At 34.3% G+C, this 20173-nt stretch overlaps 1 protein-coding gene across 1 annotated transcript in view; it reads right to left on the reverse strand.

Annotated features, from left to right (window-relative positions):
* Window positions 1–1435: 1435 nt before the first annotated feature.
* CADM2 (cell adhesion molecule 2) overlaps window positions 1436–20173 on the reverse strand; it is a 248822-nt gene continuing 230084 nt past the window's right edge. Inside the window, exons 8-9 of the mRNA XM_057697218.1 lie at window positions 2693–2818; window positions 1436–1881 (exon numbers count right to left, since the gene is read on the reverse strand). Coding sequence (XP_057553201.1) covers window positions 1763–1881; window positions 2693–2818 — 245 coding nt within the window. The 3' untranslated portion in view covers window positions 1436–1762. The remainder of the gene's footprint in view (window positions 1882–2692; window positions 2819–20173) is intronic.

Genomic DNA, 20173 nt, shown 5'->3' on the forward strand with positions numbered 1-20173 from the left:
CTCAACCATTCTCATTTCCCAAAAATAAATTCCAAGATATTATTTTTAAAACCAGAGGCCATCATGCTTTCAGACATCACAAGTTTAGCTACCATATTGTCATGTTTGTTTTCTTCTCAAAGGTGCAATGCTTGTCAATGGGAAAATAATTTTTATCTAACTGGATTTTTAATCTTTAGCATATAGTAAATCTAATGAGCACTAATCTAGTAGTATTGTATTTTACTCAGAGAAATAATATGACTTTAGATTGACTCTATGTCATATTTAAGAATACAGCATTTCTTAATGGTTAAATACACCAAAATTTCAGAAATAATCCAGAGAAAGAGACTTTCACCTTGGAGTTAAAAGCATGGCAGAAATTCTCTATCACTCACTGTTTCATAAGTTTGTACCTCACAAAATGCATAGACAGGAATTTAATATAAAGAATTAGTTCATTTATACAGAAAACATATCTTAAACACTTCTTTTTGGCAAACCAACATAGGTAAGCAGCTCTGGAACTGCCAAATTAAAATTTGTAAATTTTTAGCAAACTAAGAGTTTATTTTTAGATTATTATTCAACTGTGGTTGTAATTTAAAACCTGAGGCTGTGCACTGGTTGTTAGCTTAAAATTACCTTTCCTTATAACATTGTGCTTCCATTGTATAACAAATAAAAATTAACAAGAACTAGAAAAATTTGTTGTTGAACAGTGCTAGGACATACAGACAAAAATACTAATACATGTTATCTACTTATAATATTGGTTTAAGTAATATCTAAAGGGATATAATGGACATTAGAAAATGCTTACTCATGACTGAATTACCTACAGCCAAAAAAGTTAAATATGTATCAAATAATGTTTAATTGGATTTATTATATGCACTATATACAGATACTAAAATGTCTCAAAATTGTGCCCTATGGATATTTCAATTTTGTTTAGGCAGGTGAGTCTTTGTGGAGCAAATAAATTACAGAATCAAATTAGAGAAATGAATGAAATCTTTGTGATTCCCAAAACAGTAAAATGTTTGCAACATTTTATTGGTATATGAAGCTAAAATAACCTAGTGGTAGGATCCATATAATTATATAAGATAGCATGTCATAACTGCAATCCATACACATGGCTCCTGTATCAAATACTATATTTTTAAATAGCTAATTGATACAGTTTTACCAGTACAATCTCAAAAATTCCAGGATCTATACTACAGTAGTTTTTTTCAGTTTGTGTTTTTTAGGGCATATGCTTCCAAAACATGTCTTTGAAGATAGACATGTAGAAAACATCGTAAACCTCTAACATCTGATTGAACTTAAGTACATTAGGTCTTTACCCACTCCTGTTCCTTGTGAAAGCTGTCCAATGGCAAACTGACAAGGTCTTTGATTTAAAGAGGACAAAAAATGAGGGGAAAAAAAAAGTCTGCATACATTTGTTTTCAATGTATAAAAACAATTCAATATCATGATCCAAGGAGATGATTAACATTGTTAAGGCTGTATATTCAAGCACTGTATGTTAAAAGAGCAATGGTGTGGAATTTAGGCAGTAAGAAATGTCCTGCATTATGGATGGTACAGTAATTAAAGAATGATGCTTTCAACAGCTGATTGTTGGTATACACTGGCTACTGGTAGCAGTACTGTATGGAAGTTAATAAAGGTAGCAGGAGATGGTAGAAATGAACTCTGAAAGATGATAGCCAGTTTTCTCCAGCAGCCAGCCTGGTAAGTAAAATTCAGAATCTTGGCCTGCATCTTAAATGAAATATTCTTTTTTCTCTTCAGCATTGACTTGGCTGCCCTCAGCATTGATAATGGCTGTGTCAGCATCTGGTGCATCTTCAGCTCCTTTAGCTTCATTTGTTAAATATGTTCCTGTGGGTATTGGAAGAAAAATATGTTAGTTCTGTCAAACTGGTAAAATAGCCACTATTAAAGCTATGTTCATTTAGGAAGAAACTTATGCCAGATTTCTTACATGCTGAAACTTATTCTGAGGGGTAAGAAACCACACAATTCACCCTTCTAAAGTTGCACACCTTCTTTCAGTTTTCAGGTATATGTTGTAGATGAAGCTGTGGTCAGGATAACCAGAGGCAACAGCCAAACTGGAACGGGTAATGAGTACTTTGATTTCTTTAATGATGGCTACAGACTATGTGATCCATGCAGCTGTAGCAATCAGGGCCCTTTGTTAAGATGTTGATAATGACTGCATCAAATATATCACCATTCATTTTGGTAACTCCATTTAAAAGTAGATTATATCAGTAGTTTTCTACCTAGCCCATTGTGAAAAATCACGTATTTTCCTCACTAATATGGCCACATATGTGTCTGTAAACTTACGAATAGAAACCTTACCAAATGATTAATATCAGAGTTGAATTTCAGTCCTAGAGATAAGTTACGAACTTGCTTCTATTTCTTTTTTTTTTCCTGAGCCAATGATTTGCTCTGTGACTTCTGGCTATTGGCTAAGTATTATCTTGCTAAGCCAATCCAACTTTAACGTTGAGTAAAATAATCAAGAATTCTCTGAAATAACTTAGTATTTAGATCTCTCTCTTTCACCCACAATCTCACACACACACACACACACATATACACTCACATATTTCATGATGAAGCTAGTCTTTAGAATTTTTTTGCCAAACTTAAGGATGCTTTATTAAATATAACCTACCTTTATGTCTTGCCAGATACCGTCCAAGCAAAAATATAGAACACAGAGTGACAAATACAACTACAGCCACAATTCCTCCTATAAGAGCATGATCAGGGCCAGTCTGGCCAGCCAGAGCATTGGGATCTAGAAAAAAGAGAAAAATATTGTTCTAGTTAGTGTGTTATTTAGACATAAAGTACATATCTGCATTAGAATGAGTTACTCTGAAAACCAGCATATTAAAATAAAATTTTATTAACGGGTATTACACCAATCATCTAGTCAACAAATATTTATTTTGTGCCTATAATGTACAAGATATTGGGGGATATAACATCTGACACATAAATTACTGTTACCACTGAGTTTACATTTTAAGGGAGAAACAGGATAAACAAATATACATATATGATTCTGTATAGTTATATGCCTTTTCTTTCTCCTCTTCTCCACCTGAAAATATGTGTGTGTGTATTTTTTTAATGTGATAAACACAACTGTACCATTTTAAAACTACGATTATGTCGTAGGAAAGGCTGGGGTTAGAGAATATAACTTGGGATTTATCATTATATAAATATTATTTAAAGCTAAGGAAATTTATGAACTCCCCAAGGGAGAGAGTCTAGACAGAGAAGTCTGAAAACTGAGACGTGAACGCTCCCATGTTTAAAGTCTGGGAGAAGTGCTTCCAGCAGAGTAGACTGAGAAGTAGAGAAAAGAGGAGTAGGCAGAGATCCTGGAGAGTACACAGTAGTTGATAAAAAGGAGGATCATACTTCAAGAAGAGGGGGGTGTTACAAACTGTGTTGTGTTATTGATAGGAGGAAGATGAATACTCAATGTTGAGGATTAAGTGCCTATTACACATGCAGCTTTAAAGGAAGTGGCTGGAAAGATTAGATTAATAATATACTTTTACATTCCTGTAAGATATTACAGAAAAGAGCTGAGCCCAGTAGAGGATGGCCAGTTTTCAAGCAAAAATGAAAAGATCAAAGAAAGCCCCACGTTTAAGTACCCAAAAGTTTGGAAAATCAACTATTTATAAAAGTACCACATTAAGAGATAAAACTAAGCGAGCTTTTGAGCAACAAAGTGCCCTAGACAAGTCTCAGCCCTATGGCAAAAGTCAGGTTGAGTGTACGGCCTATCCTCCAAAGCTCACTGTGCGAATAGCTTCATGGGAGCTGCTTATAGTCTACAAGAGGGATTTAGAGGGAGAATGTAAAGAAATCAATTAGGCCTGGCAATTCCACTTTCAAAAAGTCTTGAAGTGTGGTTATAGGCACAAGAATCTGACAAATAGATTATGAATCTACTGTGTTTTTAATAGAACTATAGTGCCAAAGAAGCATATGTAGTTAGAAAAGATACAAAAAGAAAGAAATGTCTGACAACTGAAACGTCGAACAACCTCTGGACTCCAAAACTTGGTAAAAGCGAGAAGAGACCTATAAAAACTGCGAGGTCCCCATGGAGGGCACATTACCAAACACCCGCTACTGATGTGGCCACTGAGTATAACTGACAAGGTCGAACTTCCCGAAAGGCAGAATTGGAGGAGGCAAAAAAGAATGAACAGAAGAGAATCCAGTTTCTTCAGAGAACTATAATGATTGCCAAGGCTGAGGGAACTTGTCAGGCCAGTCTGGCATATTTTCATAAGTATTAGGGATCAGTGACTACTCAGTGTTTCCTATTCTTACTCTACTTCCAAAAGAGAGCATTTATCTACAGGAGTGCTTTTCCTGACTCTGTTCTATCATTGTGTTTTGTGTATGGGATGGAGAAGAGCATTGAAACTTGTGTTTTGGCCCCTGGCCTAACATATCCAGAGATGATGGAGAACTGTGCATATTTGAGGATCTTGGACTGTGAGTTGGATACACTGGCTTGATGGGACTTTAGGTTATCTCTTTGGACAGGGTATGGCAATGGTTTATGTGAGAAAAAGAAAATGTAAAAATATTTGGTGATCAGAAGGTTATATTGGGGCAGAGATTTCTAGCTGATAACAAATTTGTTTCCTATTCTTTCAGTGCACAGAGCTAGAAATTTACCAGCTTCACTGGCAGTTGGATGTTAACCATGTGATTTGTGTTCTAGACAACTGAAAGAAGGCCCAGCCAATAAAAGCCTCCCACATGTAACCTTCCTGAGTGATCTCAGGAGATACAAGTTGAAAATAAGAGGACCGCAAGAATAAGTCAAGGCATGGGTCACTGAATCTCCACCCGGAAGAAAATTTTTGTCCAACTATGAATATATGCATCGTCAGGCTGCTTGGGAAAAAAAAAAAGCTTTATTTTCAAAACACTGAGCATTAAAAAAAGTAACTGTTACAGCAGCTATTGTTAATTTCACTTTCTATTATGTATTTCTTGTATTTCCCTTAATTTCTGTCATTGGCTATAAATCTCCAAAAAAAGAAGCAAGAAGTAAATTTGCCATGCCCCTGAATTCCCTATTCCTATTCCTAGCTTAGATACCTTAGAATCAGTTTCAAATTCCACCTCCTGCTCGATTTCCCAAATACAGATAGCCATAAATTATTTCCATTTTATTTGATGAATATCTCTCAGAATTGGGCACTCTTTTTGGGAGCTGAAGACTCTTGTTCATATGTCTGTACCTGTCTTATTTCCTGAAGTAAAGTCTGAGAAGTGGTATTGCTCTTGTTCATACGTCTGTACCTGTCTTATTTCCTGAAGTAAAGTCTGAGAAGTGGTATTGCTGGATCAGAGGATGTAAACATTTTTAAAAGACTTTTGATAAATACTGCCATATTATATTGCAGAAAGATTGCACAAATTCATCCTCCACCAATTGCACCCGAGTTCCCATATACTGTTAAAAGCAGATACTATAATTAAAAGAAAATTATCCATCTAATATTGAAAAGTATTAAATATTTTATACTAGTAAATTATAAGTTAACATAAATGTGTCTAAGTACTATTTCCCATACTAATGTATTAATTTTGGAATACTTATTTATGTAGTCTGACCATTTTTCCATTTGAAATTTCTGTTTTAACAGCTCTCTCCATAAAAAGATGAACATTTTTTAGCAATTTCTTTTTATATATCCTTCATTTCTGGTCTTTTCAGCCATAGATGTCTTACTATTTTATTTAATCAAATCTATCAAAATTTTGTGTTATGAGGTCAGACCTGTGAATCCTGATTTGAAATGCTTTTGCCATGATAAGATTATACACATAGAGATTTCTGTTGTCATCTAATACTTTTATTATTTTATTTATTTATACTTTTATAATCTATCTAAAATATATTTTGGTCTATGATTTGAGGCTAAAGCATAAAATATGACTTTAATTCTTCTGTGACAGACAGTTGTCTCCCACATTATTTCTTTCATCAATATTTTTGTCACTTACCATAAACTAAATGTCTACCTATTTTATGTATTTCTGCATATTCTAGTCTATTTCATGTGAGGGATCTATATATGCAATTCTATGCTAATACTGCAGTTTTAAAAATCATTTTACTATCTTGGAGGAGAAGTCTTAGATCAAAGTTCAGAATATTTTTGCAAGAAACAAAAATACAACAGATTGTTTATCAGAATTATACTAATTTACAGGTAGATTTCTTTCATACGATGCATTTTCCAGGATCATGATATGACTCTTCAATTATTTAAATTTTTTGTGTCTTTTAGTAAATTGTGTAGTTTTCTGATATAGGACCTACATATTTTCATTAATGTTATTTTGCATTAAAATAAATATTTTAATACATAATATTTTGAAACATTTTAATATTTTAAAATATTACAGCTTTTTCATTAAATTGTATGCCTTTTTTCTCTTTATTCCATTCATGCTTTTGTACTCTGTTTTCTAAAGCACTATATCTAGTATTTGTCAAGATTGTATTTTTCATTTTTATTTTCTGACCACCAAACTTCTTTAGTTGTACATTTTCTTTTTTCCACTGCACTAGCTAAGTGCTCTGTGAACAATAATGACAGTTTCATCCTGATTCTGGTGATCTCAGAAATGCATCAAAAATTGAAATGGATTAGCCACAATCCTCCTTTTGACATTGTTTGGTCTCTTTACTCATCTCAATATCTAAAGTTCCTTTTACAGCTTCTATTTATCTAAAATTAGATAGTAAAGATATTCATATCATCACCCCTTGATCATATGAAACACACATCTTTTCAAAAGAAAATTTCATGATAACAACATCCTTGAACCTTGAATATCTGAGTATATTATTTTATTGTGAATAAATACTCAACTGGCTAAAGAATCCCTGGTTTTTATCTTTTTGAATTAATAATAATACAGAACAATTTGTCAATGTGTTGACAATTTGTTTTGCCTTCCATTCCTATCAAATAAATCTGAAATCATTTGGGTTTGTTTTGCCTCCTTCTCCCCCAAGATAAATCTGAAATCATTCACTTTTCTAAGTGACCTGCATTTTCTGCATGATTGCTATTGGAATATTTGTTTTTTCCTCCATTATATCTTGATATTTTAGCGGACTATATTTTGTAGTTTGTCTCTAGTAAGAAATTTTGCTCCATTTGCAAACCCACTTTTTTATTAAATTCAGATTTTCATTTGTTTCTTAGCTTGTGAATTCTTTTTTTTTTCCTACTCTACTTTTGATTAACAGCTGTTCTTCTTTCCATTTTCTTTCTTGGAAAATCCAATTATGCATTGGTAAAAACACCATATTTTATGTTGCATATATGTCATTCCCTCTTTCCTATTTTTATAATCATTTTACTAATTTACATTTTGTTTTAGCTATATTTCCCAAGTTTATTATCTGTTTAGATGATTTGATTTTCTATCATAGATTTTCCTTCTAATTTCTTCCTAAAGGATTTTGTTGCTGATTGTGACTTTGGTTTAACTACACTCTATTTAATCCCATTCTGTTCTTACTTAGCAAATAATTTAAACAGTTTTATATGATTGACAATAAAAAGTGATAGTTTGATAATTTTTCCTTACTTTAGTAAAATAGTTCCATTTAAATATCTGGAAAAATGTTTTTTCTTGGTGAGCATATATTATTTCTCTTCTTTTATTGTAAACACTTTCATTAGATGCAAATTGAATTTTTAAATCCTGCTCATACATTCTTGCATTTTCTTTTCTTATTTTCATTCTTAACATTGAGCTGTTTTGAAGATGGATTCTCTTTTCTGAGTCTGGTGTTCATTCCTGATTCTTTGTAATGCTGTAGACCAATGCAGCTACAGAAACTATTTTTTTTTAACTGATGTAGGAATCATATGACATCTGTACATAGTGGATGGATTGAAGAAAGAGACTTGAGATGTAGATCACTCTTGGTGAACGAGTGCACTGATTTCGTATACTTCTGCCTAAAATCTTCACTTTCATAGTAGAGTCTCAGATAATATGTAGTCTACCCCCCTTTTTGTATGATTTATACAAAGACAAATTGATCTGTTAGAATTTGTTTTAGGTCAATTAAAATTTATCATTCATTACTGAATATATTTTCACTGGTTTCAAATGAATTTATATATATAAATAAGACTTTCAGAGAAAGTAATCTATAACATTTATATTTATTTGACCCTAGTCATGAATGTTCTGTATATACTTTTATAATTTGTAAAGCAAAGATTTCAACCTTTAGCCTTCATCTCATCAACAAAATAAGCCAACATATAGTCCTAGAATTTTTAAGATTTCAAAGACAATAGTGCTTCAGAGAATGCACCTTTGCATGTTTACTTGTAAATGTATTTTTTTTTCAACTAACATTTTTGGTTACACTCTTTATTTTTCCTCCATAACTATTAGAACTAAAAGTCTGTCCTTAATTTCTATTCTTAGCATCTAAAACAAGTGACTGAGTTTGAGGATCAGCTAAGAACCACTTGAACAATGCGTAGATAACATTATACATAATTTAAATGTCTAAGTCCCACTGGGAATCTCTCACACACCCTTTCTCACATCCCTCTTCTACTGTCATAGCAATAAAAAGATGAAGTGCAGCCTTCTGAAGTTTCTTTACAGATAGCTGAGTCTGCATTATCATTCAGATAAATACACCATGTGTCTTTAAAGACCATTAATTCATCATCAAGCATTAGCCCAAAACTTGCTGGAGTTAGCCTGTTAACACGGGAGTGAGTAAATTCCAATAAGTTTGGCAATATATTAGAAATCTTTTCTACCTGACAATGCATAAAAGATGAATATTGTGGAATTAAAGCTTTCTAAGTGGGAATTCCCTGGCAGTCCAGTGGTTGGGACTCAATGCTTCCACTGTAAGGTTCAATCTCTGGTTGGGGAACTGAAACAAACCACGCGGTGCAGCCAAGAAAACAAACAAATAAATGAACATACAGAAACAAAGAAAGCCTTTCTGAGCGTAACATCTTTCAGTTAGGGTTACTGGACTTTCAATAAAGGACTCCAAAGAGAAAATCATGTTAAATAACAATATTTAGGATTAGTAACTTCTGATATTTAGAAGAGTAGAAAATAACCTAAAGTAGAGTCTTATTTAAAAATTTTAATATGGAGAAGTACTAAATTATATAATTATATCTTTGAAATCATCATTAAGTACTTCTACCATCAAGTGTCTACTCTATCATGCTTTTGTTCCCCTAAATAGAATTGAAAATTCTAAAGAAAGACTATCTAACTTTCTAGGGTCAAAGCAGGGAGAGAAACTTGCACAGTTTTTAATCCAAGTATTAGAATTATTTTACAATAAATATTTTATTATATATGATTTCTCATTTTAATAAAATGGTAAGAATTGGAATGAAAATCATTTTATGTAAGTATTTTTAAATTAGGTCCTGAGACCATTTTTAAGAGAAAATGATTGTCCTTATATATTAAAATAAATATGTTTTCAGAACCAAATTTGAAATATTGCAAAAGTGGTAAATCTCTAAGGACATGCACTATAACAAGCATGTTAATTCACCTATATGTGAGGTTAAGAAATTTTTACTTTTTTTTTTTCACTAAAATCTAATAAAAACTATCTTCAGGGGCTTCCCTGTGGTGCAGTGGTTAAGAATCAGCCTGCCAATGCAGGGGACACGGATTTGATCCTTGGTCCGGGAAAATCTCACATGCCATGGAGCAACAAAGCCCATGTGCCACAACTACTGAGCCTGTGCTCTAGAGCCCATGAGTCACAAGTACTGAACCCTCGTGCCACAACTACTGAAGCCCATGCACCTAGAACCTGTGCTCTGCAACAAGAGAAGCCACTGCAATGAGAAGCCCATGCACCACAACCAAGAGTAGCCCCTGCTCACCACAATTAGAGAAAGCCTGCTCACAGCAAGGAAGACCCAACACAGCCAATAAAAATTAATTAAAAAAAAAAAAACCAACTATCTCAAAACCCTTTAAATGTCAGAGGTCAGCAGTAGAATTAAATATTGAAAAATAGAAGAGTTGGAAAAGCAGGAATGAATAGAAAAAAGATGAATTACTGAAGAGAAGCAAGTGCCTTTTATGCAAAAGTCACCAAATGTAGTTCCCTATTAACAACCATCAGAGTCATGGAATGGCAAGACTTGAATAATCAGAGCAGAGTAGAATAAATTTAAACAAAATATAATACTGGAGTATATGATAAGAGCCACTTCAAAAATAAAGCCACATATTGATATTCTGTTTTTGTTTTTGGAGTATATATGTGTATATATATATATATATATATAGAAAGTGATTTAAAGCACCTGGAGAAATTTAATTTCAAAAATTATGAAATTAAATTCACAAAAATAAGTGTAAAACTGGGATTATCACCTCTAGAGAGCACAGTTTTTCAAGTTTAGTTTTCCTAAAAGATATTCTGCATCACAATCAAGTGATATTTAGCAATTCTAGTTAATTCCCTATCTCTTTGCTGGGAATGTACTAACATAAGATATTTAAGACTTTGGAAAGTAAGATTTTCTTTTTTAAAAAGAAAAGCAGTAAGAAACTGCTCTGAACTGAATCTTGTCCCCCTCAAAATTCATATGTTGAAGCTCTAATCCCAAATGTGATGGTATTTGGAGATGGGGCCTTTGGGAGAAAACTGGGTTTAAATGAGGTCATGATGGTGGGCACCCTCATGATGAGATTAGTGCCTTTATAAGAAAAGATACCAGAGAGCTAGCTGCTTCTCCTGCCCTCCCCTACTCCCCCTCCCCCCAATCTATTTATCTGCCATGCAAGGACACAGCTTGAAGGCAGCTGTCTGCAAACCAGGAAGAGAAATTTTGCCAGAATCTGACCATGCTGAAATCCTGAGCTTGGTCTTCCAGACTCCACAACTGTGAAAAGTAAATTTAAGTAACTCGGCCTATGATATTTTGTTACAGCCTGAACTGACTAATACAGAAACTAGAGTTAATGATCTTTTTCATGTATTATCTCACTTGAATTACGTGAAAATTTAAGGCAATGAAAAACAGATTTGGGGAAGTCTGGATAATACATACTCATCCCCAGCCAATGGACTGCAGACAAGTAAAACACCTAAGAATGCAGAGATCAATTCCTTTATGTGAGTTACCTGCAGTTGAGTTGTGCATTGTATTAGATGCTGCGGTGAGTTACGCTGCAAATCCTTGCCTTCTCTCTGCTCACACACCAGTGTTTCATAGTGGTTAAGATGCAGTGAATGATGTCAAGAACATCTGATGAGATCAGTATTGGGATGAAACTATGTTCTATTATGTTGTATATAAATAGAAGGAAAGTGGTAGAATGAAGCAGAAAGGTCAGTGAAAGTCTTTCAAGAAGAAGGAATTGCTCACAAAATCCTGGACTTACAAACTATTTATATCAAACCTTAAACAACTTACTACTATCAGGTTGACTTTGGGCTAGTTTCTTAACCCTCTCATCTTTAAAACTGTGAATACTTCTTATTTTCCAGGATTGTCAAAGACTGAATGTGCCACTGTACATAAAGGACTTAGAAGAATGTCTGACACATTGTAATGCAAGCACTATCTAAACGTTAGTTATATGAGGGAAAAGAAGTTGGAAAGTATAGACTTCTGTGTAGAAAAATATAGGTTTCTTTTTTCAATTTTTTAAAAGACTTGTTTAGGGATTTTACTCTATGTATTGCTAATAATGGTGAAGCATTCTAAGTGTCTGAATATTTGAAAGATGGGGGGATAGGAGTAGAAGAAGATTTGCATGACATGAGATGGGATGAAATGAATCTTGTGGGAGTCTGACAATGGGAGAGGATTAAATGAGACAATAATTTATTGATTAATTAATCTGCTAAGTTCTGTATTACAAATGGCTTATTTTATTCAATGCGTGTAAAGTGTTGACTTAGAAAATCATAGTTATTATTAATATAAAGATTGATAAACTCTGGAACAGATTGCCTAAGCAAGTTTTGGGATTAATTTTTGAAAAGCTTTAAAAATAATTATGAAAATTAATTTTAAAGGTGTGTCAGATGACTCCTACTTTGAGAATAAGAGTTTGTTGAGGTAGTTTTTTTTCTAGCATTTTATCTTTTCACATAATTGTATTCTCTTTTCTTCTTTCATTAAGAGGAATTCAGTGCCCATCCATGCTAAATGATCTTCCTGCTGGTGCTGTTTCTTCATCCAGTAAGACATTCTTCCTTCTCTCTGGGTATCGGAAGCCCAAATAACAATGAGCAGTCTCTCCCTGTCAATGAGCCATGAATTATTTCATTCAGAAGTTTTTTCTCTTGAATTAATTCACTTGCTTTAGTTTTATCTTCCCCCAAAGATATGTCTTCTTGAAGACAAAAGTTGTGTCTTACACTTGTAATATAGCTGGAAGAGCACTTTTACACAGGCCTTAGAACCAAGAAAATTGAGTGACTGAATGGATAATACTCAAATCTTATGCTTAATTACAGACAGAATTGGGATCTTTAGATACCAATTTATTCTGCTGAGCAATGGATGGCTACTCCTTCATGGTACTAAATTATTTGTTTAAATACAATAATACTGTTACTGTCTAAATATTTTAGAAATTAGTACTAAATAAAAATGACTCATCCAGATTTGTACTCAATGCTTTGAATTTGATTCTAACATGAAATTGGAATATTTTTATGTACTTAAGATTCTACTTTCCCCTCTTTAAACAGAGTAATGTTTCAGAAAGAGGGTCACTATGGTAAAACATTAGAAATAGTTATACATAATTTATGGAGAAAAATACACTGTCCTTTGGCAATATATGACATTAGCAATGTCCCTGGAGAGAAATGTCACCATATTCCCTCAAAGGTCATCTGTTATATTTTAATTTTATGTACAATTACTGTTTCTGACCAAAACACTTAAGACCAATCTCTAAAGGTTAGAAAACATGAAAATATATTGTTCTTTGTGTATGTATAGTGATTTACACATACTCTTTTACTATAAACAATGTGTACTCAGACTCTAAATCCAAGGGTTCTAAATTAATGGTACATCATTATTTTAATCAATAATAATAATAATAAAAATCCACCATGCCTGACACTTAGCCTTTCCTCTCAAAAAATGTATTTATTGTACCATAAATTTCTTTGCATACTGAACACATAAACAACAAATGCCACCATATGTTTCTATGTATTAATAGCACATAGACTTCCTATTCAGAAAGATGTTGACAGTAATTATAAAGTCACTGTTTTGTTTGCTTACTTCATTTTGAATTTGGTGTTTCAAGGTTGTTTAGCTTAGAGAGAATTATTCACAAATTTCTGAATGTATCATTGCCTTTAACAATAAGATGTCCCAGACTGGTTCAAGGTGGTGGAGTAGAAGAATGTGCACTCACTCCCTCATAACTAACTGCTGAACAATCATTGACAGGAAGACACTAGAACTCACCAAAAAAGATCCCACATCCAAAGACAAATGAGATGCTGCAATGAGATGGTAGGAGGGGTTCAATCATGATAAAATCAAATCCCATAACTGCTAGGTGGGTGACTCACAAACTGGAGAACAATTATGCCACAGAAGACCACCAACTGGAGTGAGGGTTTTGAGCCACAAGTCAGCTTTCCCAACCTGGGAGTCTGGAGGCAGAAGGAGGAATCCCCAGAGAATCAGATTTTGAAGGCCAGCAGGATTTGATTGCAGGACTTCCACAGGACTAGGGGAAACAGAGACTCCACTCTTGGAAGGTACACACAAAGTAGTATGCACACCAGGATTCAAGGGGAAGGAGCAGTGACCCCATAGGAGACTGAACCAGACCAACCTGCTAGTGTTGGAGAGTCTCCTGCAGAGGCAGGGGGCAGCTGTGGCTCACTGTGGGGACAAGGACACTGGCAGCAGAAGTACTGGGAAGTACTCATCATTACAAGCCCTCCTGGAGTCCATCATTAGACCCACCCAAAAGGCTGTAAGCTCCAGTGCTAGGTCACCTCAGGCCAAACAACCAACAGAAAGGGAACTCAACCCCACCCATCAGCAGACAAGTGGATTAAAGTTTTACTGATCTCTGCCCTCCAGAATAACACCCAGCTCTACCCACCACCAGTTCCCCCCATTAGGAAGCCTGCATAAGACAGCCTCATCCACCAGAGGGCAGAGGGCAGACAACAGGAGCAAGAAGAACTATAATCCTGCAGCCTGCAGAATGAAAACCATAGCCACAGAAAAATAGAAAAAATGAAAAGGCAGAGGACTTTGTACCAGATGAAGGAACAAGATAAAACCCCAGAAAAACAACTAAATGAAGTGGAGATAGGAAACCTTCCAGAAAAAGAATTCAGAATAATCACAGTGAAGATGATCCAGGACCTCAGATAACACTGGATGCAAAGATCAAAAAGATACAAGAAATGTTTAACAAAAACCTGGAAGAATTAAAGAACAAACAAACAGAGATAAGCAATACAATAACTGAAATGAAAAATACACTAGAAGAAATCGATAGCAGAATAACTGAGGCAGAAGAATGGATAAGTGACCGGGAAGACAGACTGGTGGAAATCACTGCTGCAGAACAGAATAAAGAAAAAATAATGAAAAGAAATGAAGACAATCTAAGAGACCTCTGGGACAACATTAAACGCACTAACATTTGCATTATACAGACCCTAGAAAGAGAAGAGAGAGAGAGAAAGGACCCAAGAAAATATTTTAAGAGATTATAGTCAAAAACTTCCTTAGCATGGGAAAGGAAATTGGCACCCAAGTCCAGGAAGTGGAGAGAGACCTAGGCAGAATAAACCCAAGGAGAAATACACTAAGACACTTAGTAATCAAATTGACAAAAATTAAAGAAAAAGAAAAGTTATTAAAAGGAACAAGGGAAAAATGACAAATAACATACAAGGGAACTCCCATAAGGTTAACAGCTGATTACTCAGAGGAAACTCTGCAAGCCAGAAGGGAGGGGCACCATATATTTAAAGTGATGAAAAGGAAGAATCTACAACTAAGGATACTCTACCCAGCAAGGATCTTATACAGATTCAACAGAGAAATCAAAAGCTTTACAGACAAGCAAAAGCTAAAAGAATTCAGCACCAGCAAGCCAGCTCTACAACAAATGCTAAAGGAAGTTCTCTATGTGGAAAACACAAGAGAAGAAAATGACATACAAAAACAACTGAAAACAATTAAGAAAATGGGAATAGGAACATACATATTGATAACTACCTTGAATATAAATGGATTAAATGTTCCAACCAAAAGGCACAGACTGGCTGAATGGATACAAAAACAAGACCTGTATATATGCTGTCTACAAGAGACCTACTTCAGACCTAGGGACACAAACTGAAAGTGAGGGGATGGAAAAAGATATTCCATGCAAATGGAAAACAAAAGAAAGCTAGAGTAGCAATACTCATATTAGATAAAATAGACTTTAAAGAATTTTGCAAGGGACAAGAAAGGACACTACATAATGATCAAGAGATCACTCCAAGAAGAAGATGTAACAATTATAAGTATGTATGCACCCAATATAAGAACAACTCAATCCATGAGGCAAATGCTAACAACTATAAAAGAGGAAACTGACAGTAACACAATAATAGTGGGGGGGTTTAACACCTTATTTACACCAATGGACAGATCATACAGACAGAAAATTAGTAAGGAAACACAAGCTTTAAATGACACAATAGACCAGATAGATTTAATTGATACTTATAGGACATTCCATCCAAATACAGCAGGTTAAACTTTCTTCTCAAGTGCACATGGAACATTCTCCAGGATAGATCACATCTTGGGTCCCAAATCAAGCCTTGGTAAATTTATTATCAAGCATCTTTTCTGACCACAACACTATGAGATTAGAAATCAATTACAGGAAAAAAGCTGTAAAAAACACAAACACATGGAGGCCAAACAATATGCTAGTAAATAACCAAGAGATCACTGAAGAAATCAAAGAGGAAATCAAAAAATACCTAGGGACAAATGACAATCAAAACACAACAATCCAAAACCTATGGGATGCAGCAAAAGCAGTTCTAAGAGGGAAGTTTATAACAATACAATCCTACCTCAAGAAACAAGAAACCCCCCCAATAAACAATCTAATGTTACACCTAAAGAAACTAGAGAAAGAAGAACAAACAAAACCCAATGTTAGTAGAAGTAAAGAAATCATAAAGATCAGAGCAGAAATAAATGAAATAGAAACAAAGAAAAGAATAGCAAAGATCAATAAAACTAAAAGCTGGTTCTTGGAGAAGATAAGCAAAATTGATAAATCTTTAGCCAAACACATCAAGAAAAAGAGGGAGAGAACTCAAATCAGTAAAATTAGAAATGAAACAGAAGTTACAATGGACACTGCAGAAATACCAAGCATCATAAGAGACTATTACAAGCAACTATATGCCAATAAAATGGACAACCTGGAAGAAATGGACAAATTGTTAAAGTATAACCTTCCAAGACTGAATCAGGAAGAATTAGAAAATATGAACAGACCAATCACAAGAAATGAAATTGAGACTGTGATTAAAAATCTTCCAAGAAACAAAAGTCCAGGACCAGATGGCTTCACAGGAGAATTCTATCAAACATTTGGAGAATAACTAACCCCCATCCTTCCCAAACTCTTTCAAAAAATTGCAGAGGAAGGAACACTCCCAAACTCACTCTACAAGGCCACCATCACCCTGATACCAAAAACAGACAAAGATACTATACAAAAAGAAAATTACCAATATCACTGATGAATTTAGATGCAAAAATCCTCAAGAAAATACTAGCAAACAGAATCCAACAACACATTAAAAAGATCATATACCATGGTTAAGTGGGATTTATCCCAGGCATGTAAGGATTCTTCAATATATGCAAATCAATCAATGTGATACACCATATTCACAAATTGAAGAATGAAAACCATATGACCATCTCAAGAGATGCAGAAAAAGCTTTTGACAAAATTCAACACCCATTTATGATAAAAAACTCTCCAGAAAATGGGCATAAAGGGAACCTACCACAACATAATAAAGGCCATATATGACAAACCCACAGCAGACATAATTCTCAATGGTGAAAAATCGAAAGTACTTCCTCTAAGATCAGGAACAAGACAAGGATGTCCTCTCTCGCCATTACTATTCAACACAGTTTTGGAAGTCCTTGCCGCAGCAATCAGAGAAGAAAAGAAATAAAAGGAATCCAAATTGGAAAAGAAGTAAAACTGTCACTTTTGTAGATGGCATGATGTTATACATAGAAAATCCTAAAGATGCCACCAGAAAACTACATGGGCTAATCAATGAATTTGGTAAAGTTGCAGGGTACAAAATTAATGCACAGAAATCTCTTGCATTACTATATATTAACAATGAAAGATCAGAAAGAGAAATTAAGGAAACAATCCCATTCACCATTGCAACAAAAAGAATAAAATATCTAGGAATAAAGCTAACTAAGGAGGTGAAAGCCCTGTATTCAGAAAAGTATAAGACACTGATGAAAGAAATTGAAGATGACACAAACAGATGTAGAGATATACCATGTTCTTGGATTGGAAGAATCAATATCATGAAAATGACTATACTACCCAAAGCAATCTGCAGATTCAATTCAATCCCTATCAAACTACCAATGGTATTTTTAACAGAACTAGAACCAAAAGTCTTGAATTTTGTATGGAGACACAAAGACTCCAAATAGCCAAAGCAACCTTGAAAAAAAAATGTAGCTGGAGGAATCAGTCTCCCTTACTTCAAACTATGCTAGAAACTACAATAATCAAGACAATATGGTACTGGCACAAAAAACAGAAAATATATCAATGGAACAGGATAGAAAGCCCAGAGATAAACCAACACACCTATGGTCAACAAATCTATGACAAAGGAGGCAAGGATATACAATGGAGAAAATACAGCCTCTTCAGTAAGTGATGCTGGGAAAACTGAACAGCCACATGTAAAAGAATGAAATTAGAACACATCCTTACACCATACACAAAAATAAACTCAAAATGGATTAAAGACCTAAATGTAAGGCCAGACACTATAAAACTCCTAGAGGAAAACATAGGAAGAACACTCTTTGACACAAATCACAGCAAGATCTTTTTTGACCCACCTCCTAGAGTAATCCAAATAAAAACCAAAAGTAAACAAGTGGAATCTAAAGAAACTTAAAAGCTTTTACACAGCAAAGGAAACTATAAGCGAGATGAAAAGACAAACCTCAGAATGGGAGACAATATTTGCAAACGAATCAACATAAAAAGGATTAATCTCCAAAATATATAAACAGTTCATGAAGCTCAAAAAACAAACAACCCAATCTAAAAATGGGCAGAAGACCTAAATAGGCATTTCTCCAAAGAAGACATACAGATGGCCAAGAAGCACATGAAAAACTGCTCAACATCACTAATTATTAGAGAAATGCAAATCAAAACTACAATGAAGTATCACCTCACACCGGTTAGAATGGGCATCATCAGAAAATCTAGAAACAATAAATTCTGGAGAGGGTGTGGAGAAAAAGGAACACTCTTGCACTGTTGGTGGGAATGTAAATTGATACAGCCGCTATGGAGAACAGTATGGAGGTTCCTTGGAAAAATAAAAATAGAATTATGTTATGACTCAGCAATCCCACTGCTGGGCATATACCCAGAGAATACCACAATTCAAAAAGACACATGCACTCCAGTGTTCATTGCAGTACTATTTACAATAGATAGGTCATGGAAACAACCTAAATGTCCATCAACAGACAAGTGGATAAAGATGATGTGGTACATATATACAATGGAATATTACTCAGTAATAAAAAGAATGAAATTGGGTCATTTTTAGAGACATGGATGGACCTAGAGACTGTCATACAGATAAGTAAAGTAAGTCAGAAAGAGAAAAAAAATTCATATATTAATGCATATATGCAGAATCTAGAAAAATGATCAAGGAGTTTGCATGGCAGAAATAGAGACACAGATGTAGAGAACAAACATACGGATGCCAAGGTGGGGAAGCGTGGGTAGGAAGATTGGGGAGGGATGAGTTAAGAGACTGGGAGTGCCATATATACATAACCAATAAGAAAAAAATATCAAATTGTTCAGTTTAAATATATGCAATTTATTGCATGTCAATTATATCTCAATAAAATTCTTTAAAAAATGGGAATCTGGAAAAAAAAACATAGTTTAGCTTGGAGATATAAATAATTTATAAAATGTTTCAGCAAGTGAAGTGTGACTGTCAGATGTACAGAAGTGAGATGCTGCTACATCCCACACTAATTTCACGCATTGAGCTGCAGATTTCCTCTTCTGAGAATTACCCCCCTCAAGATCTGCTCATCTTTTGTTATGACTTATAGGCTTCCCCATTACACAACAACTGACTTTATTAACTTGTATTTATAAATAGTTAATAATGTGCTAGGCTAAAACAAAATATATCCTTGAATAAGATACTTCATTTGTCCTTGAGAACAAAAATTTAAGTAGAAATTTTCTCCATAAATGTTCCTATTTTTGGATAAAGTAGGTTCTAGCATAATTCTCTTCATTTCACTGATATTTCTTTCTTTGGTGAACCCAGGATGGTATTTCCTTGACTACCTCAAATGTGGAAACTTTTCAGCTCTGAAGAATTTTAATGATCTAGAGAGGACTCTGAACCAGCAGAGTAATGTAGTCATTAGGAACAGGGCCCTTCACAAAATGCTTCACCTCTTTTAGCACTGATACCCAAAAGGGGGGAGACCTTGCCAGAAGGAGATTACTTGTGTGTGAACATGAGGGAGGTAAAGGAGAGGAATGGTTTTTAAGGTTATCTAAGTGATCAAAGTGATAATAATGTAAATTTTGGGGTACACATGGGGTATTTGCTGCTTGGAAAAGTCTGTAATATTATCCATTAGGCATGTGACACATTGTAATTTGCCTGCATTAAACTGTAGTTTCTCTTTAAGATCAGAGAAGATATGAAATAATATCAGACTCAGAACCATAAGTTTGACCTTCTAAG

The sequence above is a fragment of the Hippopotamus amphibius genome, chromosome 10, assembly GCF_030028045.1.
Source record: "Hippopotamus amphibius kiboko isolate mHipAmp2 chromosome 10, mHipAmp2.hap2, whole genome shotgun sequence".
Lineage (NCBI taxonomy): Eukaryota > Metazoa > Chordata > Mammalia > Artiodactyla > Hippopotamidae > Hippopotamus > Hippopotamus amphibius.